Genomic DNA, 18,537 nt, shown 5'->3' on the forward strand with positions numbered 1-18,537 from the left:
GGGAAGTCAGAGGAGTCACATCCCTACCCCCGTGGAGTCAGTTGTGAGCTGCCCAATGTGGGTGTTGGGAACCAAACTCAGGTATTTTGAGAGAGCAGCACACATTCTTAACTGGACCATCTCTCTAGTCCTGAAACTCTGTGTCCTAGGTGACATGAAAAATGGTGTAAGAGTCCGCATAAGTCACCACACTACGCTACAAAGCCATCCTCTGAAGGCTTCGCAGGACCTCGGCGAAGGAAGGAAAAAGGACCAAGCCTCTTCTGCAAGGTCCACACAAACCCAGCGTTTCCCAGGAAATCACCTACTCAGGAACACTAGACACTCCAGAGAGCATTCTAGAACCCACAGTTGGGCCCAGTGGATCAGAGCAGTGGTCTTTTCCTTTTTGGCTATTCACACCGCCACCAGACCCTCGGAATACCCAGCCCCCAACACCACCTCAGGAACCAGCAAACTTTTTTTAAAGTCCAAAGAACGGACAGCTCTGGCTTTGTGAGCCACAGGCTCAACTGGAGCTCAGTGATGCAAAAGCAGCCACAGGCACTGTGACATGTAGGCGTGGCTCGCTCCCGTGCACTGTCTACATTCACAAGAACAGGAAGCAGGTGGATTTAGCCCACCAGACTGGTTGGCACACCCCTCCCATGGATCACAACTTCTTGACAGGCAGAAGTTGACACGGTGAGGGAATTGGAACAGGTTTCCGCTGGATGAATGGAGAGAGGAGCTACTGGCTGGACAGACGGGTGCGACATGGCTCAGTCGTGCTAAAAAAGAGCATCTTGTGAGCACCGGCCTGAGCCAGTACCATTAAAGGGGCAGCTACTAGACATCTACCAGTTCCAACAGAGAACCTACAGAGGTGGGGTGACTCAACATACAGAGGGCCATGTGAAAGTGTAGCCTGAATCTCTGGGTGTTTGTTTCATTTGGGGGAAATGGTGGGGATTGAACCCTGGGCCTTGTACATGCTACATATGTGCTCTTCAACTGAGCCATACCTGATCTCTGGGCCTTTTCTCTCCTGTTCACATCAATTTCACCATCTCCTTACAGGGACAATGGGGGCATCATGATCAATAAGGACCATGTACAGTATCCCAAGGATACTGTAGCCAATCTGCACAGTGGGCCCAGACCTACAAAGCAGGGCAGGGGAATAAAGGGGAGCCGGGCAGGAATGCAGGCTAGGGGTAAGCCACCCCTTCACACTAACTGGGTACAGTACAAGCAAGATGGGGGGAGTGGGCTACGCAGAAGGGTGGTGACTATTCGGGAGACTACAGAGGAAGGACTCATGACCTTAGGGGTCACGCCACCCCGGGTACTCATTAGGGCAAGAGAAAGCAAGGGACCCTTCCACCAAGACAAACATCACTGCATCCCAGCCCTGTGGAGGAGACGGTGACATAAGTCATTCCCTCCCTCACACTGTTTACAGTCACACTGGAAGTCTGAGCGTGAAATCAAACGGAAAAATACAATCATAACAACAATAATCTGTCTTCTTCCCGATTGGCTCTCTCCCTACTGTGCCTCGCCCCCTCATCTCGCCATAGACTGTTCTCCTAGCATTGCCTGTCAGGCGTTAGAACTGCTGAACAGGCCACCCTCCATCATGACTGCACATGTAGAGGGGGCAAAGGGGAGGCTGGGGCCAGAGATGCCACCACAATACCCTTGAGCCTTCAGAGATCGCTAGCACTTGGGGGCCATGAGAGTCGGGCTGAGTCCAAAGACAGAAAAGGTGAGAGGCTGGCATGATGCCAACCCTAAGGATCTCACCCATCACTTAACAACAGTGCTGTGGAGGAGCCTGAGGTGAGGCTGGAACAATGGCTGGAGAAGGGCTCTCAGGATCTTCACACATTACAACATACCAGCTTGTCAAATGGGATCGCTCGGCAGGAAGCTCAGAGTCCTACCAAGTTGCTATGGAATAACCCTCACAGCTCTGTAAGTGTAATGTTGGGTGGTAACCGAACATTTGAAAAATGGGGCTTTATGAGCCGTCCATAGGCCACAGGAGGCATGCCTAAAAGGGGGGTAATGTGACCCTAAATCTCAACTTCTGCCAGGAGTTTTTACTGCTGAAATAAGGCAAGGCTGAGGTCTTCTGTCTGGAGACGGCTGGAAAGAGAGCTGGCTTCCAGAGCATTTTCAGGCAGAGGAGTTTTATGGAGAGGAATATATGCAAGCTGAAGGCCTAGGGATGGATTCTGCTACAACTCTTGTGCACCTGTTTATAGCTTGGGAATCTCCAGGTTCCCTAAGGACAGGCTCTGGTCTGACAGTCAGTGGCTTAGATGACTTCAGCGAGGTCCCACCCCAAAACAAGTTTTTCCAGCTCAAAGGACTATGGAGACGGCAGTAAGAACCGCGCTCTGCTCTACTCAAAGAGAAAGCCCCCAGTCTGTGCCTTCTGATACAGCCATACAGCTGGACTATACAGCACCACCATAATGTGCTCACACATGAAAAATAAAATCCGGGCTTGCAAAGTTGCTGGGGGGGGGGGGGCGGGGGCAGGGGAGGAAGCTTTCCTTCAAACCTAAAAACGAGAGTCTGATTCTCAGGTCACACATGGCAGTAGTAGTAAACCAATTCCTGCAAGCTGCCCTTTGACCTCTACACATATGCTGTGGCACAGGTACGCTCACATGCAGGCACAATCGATTGGCTCATTGAAATGATTTTTGAAAAAAGATAAAATCTGAACTAAGCCTCTAGGACTATCTCTTGAGTTTGCAGAGATCAAGAACAGAAGGACCCACCAAACTCAGAATGTGGAACCTTCTAGAAACAAAAAAGGCCCAGCTTCTCCAACAAATTACCAGCTTGTGGGGGGGTCGCAATGGGGGAGACCTGAGCGACTTAGAGAAAACAGCCAGCAAATTCTCTTTGGATCCGCTCTTGCAGAACAATCTCGCGGGGGGGCCCCCTTGGAATGTGAACACGGCTCGGGCATTCGCTCACAGAGAAGAATCGCTGTTTGCCTTCTGTCAGATGAGACGCTGCCATACTGATTCGCGGTTTCACAGGAAGTCACTCAGTTTGAGATACATATTGAATTTACAGGTGAAATTACATGGATCTGGGATTTGCTTTTATAAAACATTCTCAGCTCCCAAGAAGGCAGAAGGGAGACAGATAAAATGAGATTTGCCAAGTGTCAATCATGACTGAAGGTGGGTACTGCGTAGTGAGGCTAAAGATTATGGGTGATTTTTTTTTTCTTGTGTGCTTTAAAGTACCTAAAATAAAAATTCCTGGGGCTGGAGAGACGGGGAAGCAGTCAAGAGCACATATTGTTCTTACAGATGACAAGTTCGATTCCCAGCACCCATAGCAGGAGCTTTGCAACCTCTTGTAATTTCAGCTCTAGTGAGGTCTGACATCGCTGACCTGTGGAGGGGGCACCTGTACTCAGATGCACACACCACCCGAGACCCCGCCCCCGACACATACACATAATAAAGATACAAAAAAAAATCCTTTTGAACGCCCTTCAAGGAGAAGAAAAGGAGACATTAAATTCCTGTCATTTATCAGGCTAGTCTTGATGTCATCTTATTTCCTAAGTCCTGAACCACTCCCTTCTCCATGGAAAGAGTAGAGAGTACCTCGTAAGCTGGGGAGTGAAGACAGTCAGAGGAGGAGTTAGCTCCTACAGAGAGCACATCAGGACGGGTGTGGAGAAGGGCTGGCACCAGCCCCAGGGAGGGAAAGATTAGAATCAACACACTTCACCCACTGTGAACTCACCCCTGCGGCAAAGCCCAGGCTTCCGTCTAAGATCCGCCTCTGCAAATGAAAAAGGGAGATGTTTCAGTCTCCAAGGACCACAGGATGGTGTGTGTGGCATCAGTACGGAGACTGTCATAAAGCCCAAAGGGCTCAAAGGTCACTGACCTACTTCTAAGCTGGTGGTGACCTCCTGACCTTACAGAATGGGCCAAAAACAGGGGAAGGAGGAGGAAGACATGGACACAGTTAAACATGACACCCATTCCAGTGTCAACCAGAAGTTGGCAGGAGAGGTGGTCTTGGAATGCACAGGCCCACACCTTATTTCTTACCCAGCACCCCTAATGCCCTTAGGAAGTAGTTGATCTAAAATGTGGAAATGACCAAGGGCTAGTGAGGAACACTGGAGCAACACAAACAGTCACACGGGTGGGGACACAAACTGGCACAGCCACGTCACACAGAAAGCCGTGTAGTGGGACTGACAGCAAGTGACTGCAGTATACTCGTCACTGCTGAGAAATGACAGAAATGCATTCTGGGAATCCCCAAATCCACGCGCTGTTACCAAGAGCCCCAAACCAGAGACTGCACAAAGTCCTCTTTAAGGACTCTTTAAGACAGATAGACCAACAAGAACACCCAAATACCACAGGGCAGAGAAAACATGCCCACACATTGCACACACAAAGAACACACTGTGTGTGTGCATGCATGTATGTACACAACAGGCAGAAGCATTAAGTAAACTGGGAACTGAGCAGGGTAGATTCAGCCCAACACAGAACAGTAGCAGCTATGTGAGCAGAGAACCTGACAGCAGCAGCCAAACAGGGGTGATGTCTACACTGTAGGAGAGACGGGCAGCGTGGGAGTGTTTTGCATGGAGTGAAAGTCTGAGTGGGCGTGGTGACTGGGAAGGAGCCTGAAGGGACCGTGAGAAGCTGGCACCTGATCTAGGTCCAGATACATGGGCCTTTATAAAATAATAATCAAACTGCATAGGTATAAAATGTGCACCTTTCTGAGTACATCTATTCCAATAAAAAGATGTTTTTAAACAAGATGTTTTCGATTCCTCCCTCCCTCCTCCTCTTCCTCCTCCTCCTCTTCTTCCTCCTTCTTCTTCTCTTCCTCCTCCTAGCTACTGCCAAAAGCCATTCTATTCCTATCTATGAATTCGGCCTCCCTAGGTGTCTTACGCACTGAAATCTTGAGTACCCTGTAATTCCTGGTTGTGTAGTTGGAGACCCAAGTCTCCAAATGATAGATTTGTGCTAACCACCCTCCCCCTGTTAGGGTGGGGGCAGCAGTGTGGGAGGCAGGATAGTATAGCTGGAGCCAGGACCTGCCAAACTGGTCTATAACACAAGGGGCCCGAGACACTGACTTTCTACACAAGTTTTCCTTTCTAGATCCAGGGCTCAGTGTGTTTAAAGAGATCTAAGTTGCCTTCTTCATGGGCCACTCCTGCAGCATCTACAACTGCCCTTGAGCAAGGCGAGGGTTACATTCTTCAAGACAGCCATGAGTAGCTCTGGGCTTGAAACTGGGAGCAGCTCAGGGTGGGAGGAGAAAGGGATTTCAGGCATAGGAGGTGGGCACAGGCTGTGCTTGTGGTGTAGAGTAAGGCAGGGTGTGTGTAGAGGGAGGGTGGATGAGGGATGCCAGGGATGTGGGGTGCAGAGGAAGAAAAGATGGGGAGATGCACAAGATCTCGAGAGGATGTGAGGCCAGAACATATGGCCTGAGAGTGACTAAGGACACTGGGGGCTCTCTGTAGGATGCACGGAGGACATATGAGGGGAAGGGCTGAGGAGACTCAGTATGCATATGGACAAGGTGGCTGTCAGCGCTCATCCAGGAGAGGGGATGCGCTCATGGCAAGGGCAGGCTCACAGGTTATCAGGAGAGAGAACGAGGAAGCAGACCTATCAGTATTCATTGGGGGGGGGGGGGAGAGCATGTGGGGACTGAGGTGGGTAGACAGAAGTCTACAGGGGATTGAGGAGGGGAGCCTGCCGATCTTCAGCCAGTGGGGAGGACTGAAATGCCCTGGGCTGGGGTAGTAGAGAAACAGACCCCTTCCTTCCCACAACCCCTAACCAACTGTCTAGCTCAATCATGGCCACAGGGAGGGCAGTTCCACCTGAAAGCTAATCGTCTTGGGCCCTGCGTAGTACTCCTGCTCTGGGCGTGCAGGGAATTAGACGGGAGCTCGGAATGAGGCAGCAGGTTAATGAAGGCACAATGGCTACTCCCTCACCCCCTGGCCCTTTTGAGTTTGGGTGCCAGGGGCAGGTGAGGGGAAGACAATGCCCGGCTTGTGTACCACTAATGGGTGCCTGCTCCCTGGCCTAGTAAGGAAACAGAGAGAAAACAAGGAAGATGGGAAGAATTAGCATCCCACCACCTGCCTGTGTGGCCGCTGCCCGGCGGTGCTGTGTGGCAAGGGGCAGGTTCCAAAGGTCACCAAAGGGTCCCTGCCAATCCCCAGAAGCGAAGCGACTCACCTGCCCGCTGGAGAATATGAACACGAGAGCTGCCCCGGCTGCTGTCATTGCCCAGGTGAAGAAGGTCCCCAGCAAGGCCTGGACCACGGAGCTGTAACCTTGGAGCATGCTGGATACTGCTGTGCACAGAAGAGCAGAGGGTCAGGCAGATGCTGAGGGGCCCCAATTGTGATATACACATGTCCTAAGTCACTGCCTGAGCTGCCCTCTGTCAGGGTAGGTGGTCTGCACATTCAAGTCAAACCAATGCAACAGGCCTCACCATCCCAGTACCAGCACAGGGACATTGAAAGGCGACGTGAGGACACTGGGAGAAAGAGGCCAGGAAGCTCTCCCCAGAGGCCCGCTCATTCATCCATCTGTCCCTGCCTGCTATTTCTCCTCAGACCCTGCCAAAGAACAGGCCCCTAGCTCAAACTGTCCTCTAGATACCTTCCATCTGATTCCCAGTCACACCTTCCTGGCTCCCCAAGCCAGCCTCCTGGCTAAACATAAATTCCACCGACAGACCTTCCCACCGCCATGGACTCTCCAGCCAAAGTCCAGCAGCATGCAGTCTGGGCCCTACGCTCCCATTCAACTTAACTCATCAGGGCACCTTTACAACCCAGACAGCTGTGCCTCCAAGGTTCCGTTCCCATAAGCCCCTTCGGGGAGGCCTTCCCTCCACGGCTCCTGCCCACGAAACCCAAGAGCCTCCTCTAAGGCCCACCTCATGCCAGGTCTGTGATGAAGCCTTCTATGACTACCCACGCATGTGTGCGCGCGCGCGCGCGCGCACACACACACACACACACACACACCATGTCCAAACACACATCTTTGCTGTTTTCTATAGGGGCCTGCCTACATCCATAACCTAACTTTGTAACTGCTTGAGAATGGTGAAGACACTTTCCCACAGCCTTGTGAAAGCAGGCATGGCCATCCGCTGCAAACTACCTGCTTAAGGAGGAGGAGCCAGCTTACCCAGAAAGGAGAGTCAGAGAACACAAGGAAATAGAACCATAAACGGCTCTGTGCATAGCTGCTGCCGGCGAAGGGGCACCGCTGTCCCCTAAGAAAAGAAAGGGCCCTCTCTCATATGGGCCCAGAGAACCTCCTCAGAATGAACTATAAGACTGAGACCATATCCTGTCCATCCTGTCCTAGATTGCAAATGTCAGGCTTCGCCTACGGAAAGTTACAAGGCAGAGAAGTCCACTTGCGAAGCGGCCGTGTGTCCTGGCACTCACATACACATACAAGCTAGGTGTGGGCATCAACTCAAAGGCCTCATTCAGTTCCCTTTCGGCCCTCTAGCATCCACAGGGCTGGACCTGACCCCACCTGGCTTGGCTCCCTCAGAGCTGAACATGCCTGCATATCAAGGGCTAAAGAGGTTCCCTCAGCTGCCCTTAGAGGAAGCCATGGCAGAGTATGGACAGGGCCCTGGGCACAGCCCACACTCAGAAAAGGCTGTGGGCTCAGATGAGTCCCGCTGGGCCCCCATGCTAGGTCTAAGGTCTAACCATTTATGGGTTCGGATTCCAAGCATATGCAGCCTTTTGACGATGACACTGGAGAACCCCACAACCAAGAAGCAAAAAAGCAAATAACGAAAAACTGCCAAGTCTGGCAACCTGAGCTTGGTTCCTGACGCCCACCTGAGGGAGAGAACCAACAGCTCTCCTCTGACCTCGGCATTTGCACCATGGAATGCACAAGCCCCCCGACCCCACCCCGCAAAACACACACACATAGAGGTAGTTTTAAAATGCACCCTTCCCCAAATCTCACATTGTCTAAGTAAGCTTACTATTTTGTGTTGGGCTGCACACATCTCTATACCGAGTGCAGGTTGGGCACACATGACAGAGGAACTCAAGACAGCAACTGCACACATTTTAAAATTTTTAAAAAGAAAAAAAAAATCAAGCAAAAAAATAGCCTTTTCCACCCTCCCTGAGTCAAGTCAACCTCAAAAGAGTGGTGTGTGCTGGGCATGGCAGCAGAAACCTTTTAGTCCCAGACCTTGAAGAGGCAAATACCAGCAGGTTTCTGCAAGTTTGAGGCTAGCCTGGTCTACTTAGTGAGTTTCAGGACAGCCAGGGCCATATAGTAAGATTCTTTGTCAAAACAAAACAAAACAAACTAACAAAAAACAAAAATGAGAGACTTGAGTATTTTTTGTTTTTTGAATTTGTTGGATTTTTTTTGTTTGTTTTTTAGCTGAAATCCTAGAGCATTAACACACTGATCGCTCCCAGTTGCTTGTGAGTAAAATGTTAAACATACACAAAGACCGAGATGGAGCTAGCATCCTCTCAAGTCTCACTATCCGAGACAGATCACAGCGTAAAACATCCCCCAAGTACCTCATTGTGTCTTTTGACAGCTACTGGTTAAAAGAAACGATTCCCATTTGCCAGCCAGCAAAATCAAACCAAAGGGAGTTGTGCGTCTCCATGGCGGCCAGAGAGATAGGAAAACACTCTTCTAAGTTCACTGCATAACTGAGTTCCTGAGAACTCAGAGCCCTGGCCACCCACCACTTATCACAGTGTGAGCCCAGCACGCCTCTTCTTCCACTCACTGTTTGAAAACTCTGGCTACTCTCTAAGGGTGGTGGAAAGCCAGATGTCTGGTCCCTCTTGAGAGCTACTTAGATGATTTTTTTTTTAATGTAGCCTGGAACTTACTGTGTAGCAGAGAGTGGCTTTGAACTCCTGATCCTCCTGCCTTCCACCTCCCAAAGCCGGAATTGCCAGAGTGTGCTACAATAGCTGGTTTTTGTGGTACTGGGGAATCAAACTCAGAGCTTTGTACATGGTAAGCAAGCACTCTACCATAGGGGCTCCATCTCCAGCCGTTGGAGCTACGTAAAAGCACAGGGCGCAGGCGACATCACACACTTGTGGGATTCCCCAAATCTGCACCTTATTTAACTCCATGGGGGAGTTAAATCTTGCCAGGCAGTCTGCTTCAGACTTTCTCCAGAGCTGGATATTGACATCATAAACTGGACCAGTGACCAGGACAGGGGACCATTCTCCACCCATCCTATAACTTGAGAGAAGCCAACAGCGGGCTGACAGCACAGAGCAGCCAGCTCCCATGACTCCAGTAAATTTCCTTCTGTCCTTTTCTGTCTCTTTCCCTGTCTTTTAAATGTTGCCTCCGCACTTCAAAACGCTGGTTTAGTTAAAGCGAGGCACTGCGTGGGCTTAAGGGAGCTGGCACAGAACTCGTGGACCGGACTTTACCAGAGACGCCCATGAGACAGATTCAGGATCTGGACCACTAGCATGAACATGAAAAAGTTCTCCAGGAGGCAGGCATGCTGCCGGCTCTCCAGCCTCCCCCAGACCTGCCACAGGTGGAGGTGGGAGGGGCCTCCGAATGGCTGCCACTGATACCACAGGTCCCTTGTCCCCTATACACACCACCATGAAACAATGAATGAAGAGACCCTTGGCTGTGCACTCAGGAGCTTCGCATCACTGTCTCCAGCTCATCCTAGGGTGGAGCAGAGGGGTCCCAAACACCCTCCTCCCCCTGCCACCTGTCACAGCCCCTGCTGCTCTTCCAGGACTTGCACCTTAGGGCACCCCTTTGCAAGCTCCAGGCCGCTGCACACTCTCGAGACTGCCCGGCACCCCGGGCCTGAAGGAGAGAAAAGGCGACTCACTAGGGTGCCCTCTCCAGCCCCCTCTCCACTTCCATCAGCCCCCGATGCCACTCGCTCGCCCGGCTCCACTCTCGCGGTCACTTCCTGCTTCACTCCAGCACACGTGGCCCTCCACCGCCGGGCCCCGCCCCTTCGCAACCGGCGAATCCTGCCTGGAGAATAAAGTCTCAGGTTCACAGGCTTCCGTGCTCGCAGGAACAGAGGCGGGCGGGCAAAAGCAGCACTCTCCCCTTCCCCCAAGTCCACAAATGCAAAGGCGAAGGCCTAGGGCAGTGCACACACCCCAGGAAATCTTGGGGAGGCTACAGACACCCAAAGAAGGGGCACTTTGGATCAGTTCTGACGTACTTAATGTTGTCTACATCTTTTGTCATATGTCCTAAACATGACAACATAGGTCCTAACTGAGCTACGGAGCCAGTGTCAAGATGGGCAACATTCTGAAGGTCAATGGCTTTATTCTCAAGGTCAATACCTTCCATTAGAAGGATGCCCAGGCTCTGCATTCTACTTGAGCTTGCAATCTTTCACTTGCTGACTACAGCCTGTCAATGTCAATATTGAGGACCCACTGAGGGCCACATATGCGAAGCATCACCCCAGGTCATAGGCTTTCCGCTCCAGGGCTTCTATGAAAACACCTTGACTAGATTTAGCTGCAATAAAATGAAGGCCAGATATCTGGTTCAATTTGAATGTCAGGAAAACAACAAATAGTTTCTTATTATAAGTATGCCCTGTGCCCTGTAAGGGATGCACACATGCAAATGTCATGACTGTTTTTTGAAATGTAAAGTTAAATGAGTGGTCAGTGTTGCATTTGGCAGCCCAAGCATAAAGTACTCAGGACAGGAGAACAGCCTGCAGTTGGAGTATACAAAGAAGACAGTAAGAGCAGGCATCTATTACCCTCTTAGAGAGCGGTGTGCCTTCCTAGTGAGGACCACTCTGTATTCGCAGCGATGAAGGAAGAACTCTCTTAGGGTGGTTGTCCAGCTCTCAGCGAATGCCCAATCAGCTCCCACCAGGTTTTATTAACTTATATACACGCTAGGCTTAAGCATTTCACATACATTGACATCCTTCAATCTCAGGTCCTGGACCCAGGTAACCCTTTGAGCAACTTAAAAAGAGGCTGCAGACTGCAAGTCTGGCCACATAGGCAGCTAGGAGATTTACACAGCAAAGACATTGCACGCTGCCAGAACGATTTTGAGTGCAGCCGGTGCTGTTCTCTTTCTGAATAGTTGTTACCCAGGGTCATCTTGTCCACCTGGTGGAATGATGGTTTTCTAGACAGCAGCACAAAGGATTTCATGGCAGACCTGGATTTAACAATGGTTGTGACCCTGCACTCCCATCCACCCCAGCCCCAACTGCCCTTTAGGGGTATGTCTTCCATATGGGAAAAACCTAATGGCTGGTTGTTAAGTCAGGGTCGTCTCCCTTGTCGTGGGAATCAAAGTCTAACGATTGAGCGATCCTGGAGAGTAAATACTCACATCCTAGCATTCCTAAGCTTCGCTTTTCTCTAACAGGTCTTTGTGCACACTGCTTATTATCTTTGGGGTATTTTGAAAGTTGTGCTCCTTAGTTAAATTCCACTTGTATGATCTGATGTGGATTTGTGTGACTTTTCTCCTAAGCAAATCTATTAGGAAGTCCTTTCTAATCCCAGTTCTATCTAACTCTTAACTCCGAGTTCCGAGTTCCACCTACATCAGTCCAGCAAGAATCAGCTACTCATGCCAACTGTCACCCCACAGGCACTGTGCCGTGTCAGGAGGTGACCTGGAGGGATGGTCTTATGCCCCTCAAGAGACCCGCCACCTCCCAGGCCAGGCAAGGTGCCACATGCCTGTGACCTACTACTTGGGGAACTGAAAAATAGGGGTATGGCTAAGAACCAACCTGAGCTATACAACAAGACCCTGTCTCAAAAACAAACACCAGCTTATTACTAAACAGCACAAAACAAGGCCCAGGGGGCGAGGTCTTCAGTTCCAACACACAAAAAAAAAGGGTCGCAGCACTCCCCCACTGTGCCAGCCATTACACAGTACGGTGCCTTGAATGCAGCGCCTTGGATGTGCCACAGAATTCTATGGAAAGCCAAAGTGGATGGAGTTGAGATTAAACAAAACTGAGCGCACTCACGGGTTCACACCCGTTGAAGCTGGAGAGCAGCCGCACAGGGAGTCCCTGAATTTTCCTACTTTCCTATGCATTTAAAATTTTCAGAATGGAGAGTTAACCAAGACTTTTGGTTGGTTGGTTGGTTGGTTGGGTTTTCTCTTTGTTTTTGTTTCTGTTTTGTTTTTAAATCAACCTGCCCAGGGTGTCTCCTGCCTGGTCCCTTCTTTTCCACTTTGAGCATGCGGCCTCCTGACCTTCCTCTAAGGTCACAGACAGACTTCTTGGGATCCACCTTGCCCACCCATTTCCTGGTTAAGCTGTGTGAAGCATGAGGAGCCTCCCCTCCCACCTCCCTGCTCCTCGGTCTCCCTTTAACCCTTTCTACTTGTGATGGTTTGTATATCCTTGGACCATGGAGTGGCACCATCTGAAGGTGTGGCCTTGTTGGAATAGGTGTGACCTGGTTGGAATGGGTGTGTCACTGTGGGTGTGGGTATAAGATCCTCACCCTAGGTCAGTCTTCCACTAGCAGCCTTTGGATGAAGACATAGAACTCTCAGCTCCTCCTGCGCCATGCCTGCCTGGATACTGCCATGCTCCCACCTTGATGATAATGGACTGAACCTCTGAATCTGTAAGCCAGCCCCAATTAAATGTTGTTTTTTATAAGACTTGCCTTGGTCATGGTGTCTGTTCACAGCAGTAAAACCCTAACTAAGACACTACTCAAGGCCACCACCCTGTCTCCTCATTCCCCTATTTAAGTCCCTGCTTCCCTCAAAGTGAGTTAAATGTAATCTCCTGTTCTAATCCTGTTTAGAGAACAGGTGTCCACCCCCCTAGGAATGGCAGGGACGTTGTATGGTTTCTACAAATTTGTCCTGGTCTCCTTTCTGTTGGGGTGGAAAAAAAAAAAAAAACTTGAGGAGGTAGGATTACAGGTTTCAGTCCATAATCGAGGGAAATCAAGGCAGGAACTGAAGCAGAGACCACAGAGAAATGTTACACATTGGCCTGCTTCCCCTGGCTTGCTCTGCTAACTTCCTTAACACAGCCCACAATCACCTGCCCAAGGATGGTACCCCAGGGGGAATGGACCCACACAATAATCAGCAATCAAGAAAATGCCCCGTAGCTATACCTGTAGGCCAATCTGATAGAGGCAATTCTTCAGTTGAGATTCCTTCCTCCCAGATATATCAAATGGAGAAACATTAACTGTGCCAGGACTTGTGTCTCTTCAGCCCACATGGGAGAAGCTAACTTCACTGATGACATCAGCACTCAGTCCCAGGATTTCAGCCTTGTGTTTAAAATACTCGGTCCCCAGCTGTTAGTGCTGTAGGGGGAAGGTTGTGTTGTGAAACCTTTAGGAGGTGGACCCTTGCTGGAGGAAGTAAGTCACTAGGCATGGACTTTGAGCTTTAATGCCTCTACCTTTCTTTGGTGGTTTGAATAGGCATGGCCCCAACAGATTCAGGTGTTTGAAAGCTTGGTCATAGGGAGTGGCACTATCAGGAGGTGTGGCCCCTTTTGGAGAAAGTAAGTCACTGTGGGAGCAGAGGCTTTGATGCTCAAGCTATGCCCAGTCTGCATGCAGTCTCCTTCTGCTGCCTGTGGATCAAGGTGTAGAACTCTTGGCTCCTCTAGAGCTATGTCTGCCTGCCTGAATGCTGCCATGCTTTCCTCCATGATGATAATGGACCGAACCTCTAACACTGTGAGCCAGCCCCAATTAAATGTTTTTGTAGAGAACATGTAAATGAGAAGTAAGATCAGGATCCAGTAGGATGCTATAGCAATGAGCAATCAGTTCATGTCAGCTGTGTGTAGTAGATGAGAGTGATGTAATAGCCCATGATGTAATAACCCATGATGCAATAACCCATGATGTAATGACCCATGATGTAATAACTCATGATGTAATGACCCATGATGTAATAACTCATGATGCAATAACCCATGATGCAATGCTAGAGTGTGATTGGCTAGAGCATGACTATGCCCTTGTAGCAGGCAGGCAGATAGAGTGCTTTGATGCTGAGACAGTAAAGACCGTAGTGCCAGCTTGCTTTCTGACCAGAAGACAATTGACTTGTGCCACCCTCACGGCATCAAGATCTCTGAGCTGTGCTACTGAAGTTAGAAGGGTTTATCATCTTTATCATTTGCTAGGTGGACTTTTAAAAAGTCTCATTTATATAATATATAATAGAGGGTGTGAAAACTGCTGTGCACATTACATATGTAATCATATCCACAACCTCTAGGAATTGCTCACTACCCTACCCTTCAATGGAGTCTCTCCATCCCCCCCACAACGCTCTTCCCCTGCCCCGCTCACCAGACAGGGAGCATCCTTCCATTCTGTCCTCCCAACAACCCAGTTTCTGTACCTCTGGGATCAGTCTAATCATGTCCATGACTCCTGCAGCCCCCACACCACCCCCAGGACTTCTCACTGCCCTTGAGGAAATCGAACTCCCCTCTTCAGCTCCTGGAATCTGGCCCCAAGTCCTAGCCAGACAGACCAACAACCTCTGACCCCACAGACCTTTCTCCTTCTCACAGTGTCTGCACCTGCTGCTGACTCTGCCTGAAGCACCTAGCACACAGGGTCACCTAGCTGGACCCTCCTGTCATTCAGACCTTGCCTCAAATGTTACCCTTCAAAAGGGCATTCCATGAATATCTGACCTAACACAGACCTTTCTTGTCTTCCTTGTTCTCCCTAAGGGCAAACTCCTGAGAACAGCACCACGTCTGCCTTGTGTACCTCTGTCTCCCTGGGACTCAGTGCAGAGCAGATGGCCCCTATTTACTGAATGAATAAATCAACCAGGGATAAGAGCATTATCTGTTGGCTGCACTTTATAAAGACTTTCTTAAGAGTTATTAGGAAAATGATGTGTGTCTGCTGGATCAAATTGTTCCAGGAATCCCATTGCACCTACCACAGTATCACGCAGAGGTTATCAGCAAAAATAATTTTGCTCTTATCGCTGCTCAGTGAGGCATTTAGTGATGGAGTTGGGGAGCGCGCCTAGCATCTGCAGGCTAGAAGCCAGGAGTGTTAACTCTCCTACAGTATCCCAACTCAGGGATAAGGAGCTATCTGACTCAAAATGTCAGCAGTACAAAAGCCAACCCTGTGACTCTCTGGTGTCATCCTATAAATCTCAGAGAACAAATCACTCAGTAACATTTTACATGAGTCTCAAGAAGACTCTATTGAGCCAAGGAGACAGCTCGGTGGGTAAATGTATCTGCAGCCAAGCCTGAGGACCTGAGTTCTAGCCCCAGGACTGACACAGTGGACGGTGAGCACTAACACCCACAAGTCATCCTCTGATATCCATCCATTAATGCACCACAGAATGAGGGTACACACACACACACACACACACACACACACACACATCCTACAACTAAACAAAACAAAACTTAATTTAAAAAAAAAAATTTATTCAGTCACTGGTTAGCATGTGGCCTACCATAACACTTGAGAACTGATCATCTTCATACCCCAGCACAACTTGAAAATCACTACAACAAACATCCCACTAGCTCTGCTCCTTCCCGGTCATCTGAAACTCTCTGGTAGCATCATCACACTGGTATATCCCAAAGCCACATACATGGAAACTTCTAGAAGGACTCTGGCAGTGTGATCTAGCTTCTTCTCTGTTGTGGTAAAACACCATGACCAAAGCAATATAGAAAAGGAAATAGAGGAGTCTAGACAGTTGGCTCAGCAGTTAAAAGCACTGACTGCTCTTCTGGAAGTCCTGAGTTCAAATCCCAGCAACCACACAGTGGCTCACAACCATCCATAATGGGATCTGATGCTCTCTTCTGGCATGTCTGAAAACAGCAACAGTGTAGTTACCTATAATAAATAAATAAATCTTACAAAAAAAAAAAAAAAAGGCAGTAGATTATTTTGGCTTATCCTTCCAGGCCACAGTCCAACATTGAGTGAAATTGGGACATGAACCTAGTGGCATGGACCATGGAGAAACACAGCTTGCTGGCTTGCTTCCAGGATCATGCTTAGTTAACTTTCTTACACAGCCCAGGACTACCTGCCTAAGGAATGGTACTGCCCATAGTGGGTTTGAGAGGCCAAATCTTATAAATTCAGGCTCCATTTTAGAGAGCTTGGACTCAAGCAATCTAAAAGTTATTTAGTTATTTCCCAAGTTATCCCCTAACAGAGCACAAGCCCAGCTCCAGTCTCCAAGCTAACACCCAACAAGACCTGTGTCTCCAGGTTACACCCCCAACAAGACCAGCATGTCCAGGTTATGCCTGCAACAAATGTGCACCCCCAGGTTACAATTCTGCCCCCTGCCTAATGACCACCAATGTAGAGGGAAGCAGTAAAGTTTATGATATGGCTCCCAACACCAACCAATTATGCTAAAGGTCATAATAGCTTGCACACTCACCCCACGCCCCGCTTACTCCTTACTATAAAGTCTTGCCCTGATAGCTATTTCGGGTTCCTCATCACAAAAGCCATCCTGTGCACTAAGGGCCCGAGCTAGCTCGAATAAAAAGGCCCTACTGTGATTACATCTGATTAGCTACTATCTGGTTTTTGGGAGGTGGGGGGGGGGGGGGAACCACTAACATTTCCCTGGCACTACTGGTTGGGCCCACCTACTTTAAGACAATCCTCTCACAGACATAGTCATGGACCAATCTGATTTAAGCAACTCATCCCCCAAAGATTCTCCTCTTAGATGTCTAGGCTGTGCCAAGTTGACAGTTACCAGGACAGGGGACACAGTGGGACAGTGCCTTCACAGTTGGGACAGATCTGCCTTCTCCCCTTCAGATTCGCTCCCTGATGCAAACAGGTAAACCATAAAGAGAACATTCTAGCTAGCCTCTAACCTACGCAGAGAAGTCCACAGCAACCAGGCACCACTTCTCTGAGCCTGTTGCAGACAAGAGCTGTTCTCCAGGGCTCAGGAAAGAAACAGAGTCAGCACTCTGGCCCCTCCTCGCCTTTGTCTAACATTTGGCTCTGAGCCTGTAATACAAATGCTCTAGAGAGGCTTAGGCACACGATCCTGCTGACTTATGGAAATCCACTGTAGAGATATAAGTTCCTAGTCCTGAACAAGGTGTTTAAAATTCATACTTGGCTTGCTCGACTGCTAGCTTAATAAGATACCAATTACTAAGTAAAAACCACCACGAATTGAATATGGAATCAACCCTCGGGTGATATAATCTGAGACAATAATTAGCAGAAATCAATTTTCCCCTTCCCTACTGGTGTTGCTTTAAATAACTCCTCCAAACCAGGCGTGGCGTACCCAGCCACTCCAGAAACAAAGCAGGGCCATTAGGAGTTCAGAACAAGACCCTGTCTCAAAATTCAAAACAAAACCTGCCTTTTCTCCTATCTCCCAGTCTGTAAGTCCACAGAGGCCGTGTTAACAAGCATACTAACAAAACCGATCTGGCTCAATGTTTTAAGTTCAGTTTCCAGCCTACCCCATCGCATCGCCACTCACTGGAGAGACCTGCTTGTCCAATTCCTCAGCAAATGTTCACCACACATCAGTGATGGGATGGGATGTGGGAGTTGCTGGGTGTGCACCAACATGGGGCATCAGTCCAAACCATGGCTTTACCATGCTGCTCAGATACCTTGCTCTGCCCTATGTTGGCTGTACCACATAAACCAAGGCTTAGTACTGAAGCCTTGTATTATTCAAGGATGCCATGGACATTCATGCCTTCCTTCCCCTGAGGGATGTTGTGGGTCTCTCCAGCTAGGTAAGACAGGGCAGCAGAGCAATGGACCATGCAACCCATACCCGGGGCCATGGTAGCAGGGAGGAGACCATATTTGAGGCACGTCGACAACGCTGAAAAACTGACCAGAGATCCCTCAGAACCAACGCTCTGAAAATGCGTGGTTTCTTCTTATTCTGAAGTAAGGCTTATTTTTGTGCCAAAAATTCTACTTGTTCTTTTTTGCCGTTGTTTTGTTTTGAAACAGGGACTCTTTGTGGATCCAAAGAGGGCTCTGAATTCCCCGATCCTCCAGCCTCAGCCTCCTACATGCTAAGACGATGCCACCACACCTGGTTCTGTTTGCTGTATTTCAGAAACCCTCAGAATTAGCCCCAGAAACCACAGACACTGAGTATGCTATGGATTGATGTTTAGAGATTTGAACCAGAAACCCAGCAGCATCTCCGAACAGGCGGTCACATACCTGCTGCCCAAAACTATCTACCTTTACACCTATGACCTGTTTAACCATGGCATCTAGATCAGTTATGCTTCTCATTGACGAACCATCCGGTAAAATCAGCTTCGGGGAGGAAGGGGTTATTCTAGCTCACAGCTGAAGAGTGGAGTCCATCCTGAGAAAGACATGACAGGAGGGAACCCAAAGCAGCTGGTCACACTGCAGCCGCAAACAGGAAGCAGAGGAAGATA

At 49.3% G+C, this 18,537-nt stretch overlaps 1 protein-coding gene across 31 annotated transcripts in view; it reads right to left on the reverse strand.

The window, feature by feature from the left end:
• The window catches only part of Slc39a11 (solute carrier family 39 (metal ion transporter), member 11), a 405,350-nt gene that overhangs the window by 310,892 nt on the left and 75,921 nt on the right, over positions 1–18,537 (reverse strand). For 9 of the 31 annotated variants that reach the window (XM_011249237.3, XM_011249235.3, XM_017314742.2 and 6 more), the window contains 2 exons: positions 6,264–6,382; positions 3,769–3,807 (listed from right to left, as the gene is read on the reverse strand). The exons of 1 other annotated variant lie outside the window; for it this stretch is intronic. In XM_011249237.3, coding sequence (XP_011247539.1) covers positions 3,769–3,807; positions 6,264–6,371 — 147 coding nt within the window. In that variant the 5' untranslated portion in view covers positions 6,372–6,382. Of the gene's footprint in view, positions 1–3,768; positions 3,808–6,263; positions 6,383–8,944; positions 9,121–9,843; positions 10,074–18,537 lie in introns of those variants that run through there. 21 more of the 31 variants (XM_030246280.1, XM_011249239.3, XM_011249236.3 and 18 more) reach the window with 11 other exon arrangements.

This window comes from Mus musculus, chromosome 11 (assembly GCF_000001635.26).
Source record: "Mus musculus strain C57BL/6J chromosome 11, GRCm38.p6 C57BL/6J".
In the NCBI taxonomy this organism is placed as follows: domain Eukaryota; kingdom Metazoa; phylum Chordata; class Mammalia; order Rodentia; family Muridae; genus Mus; species Mus musculus.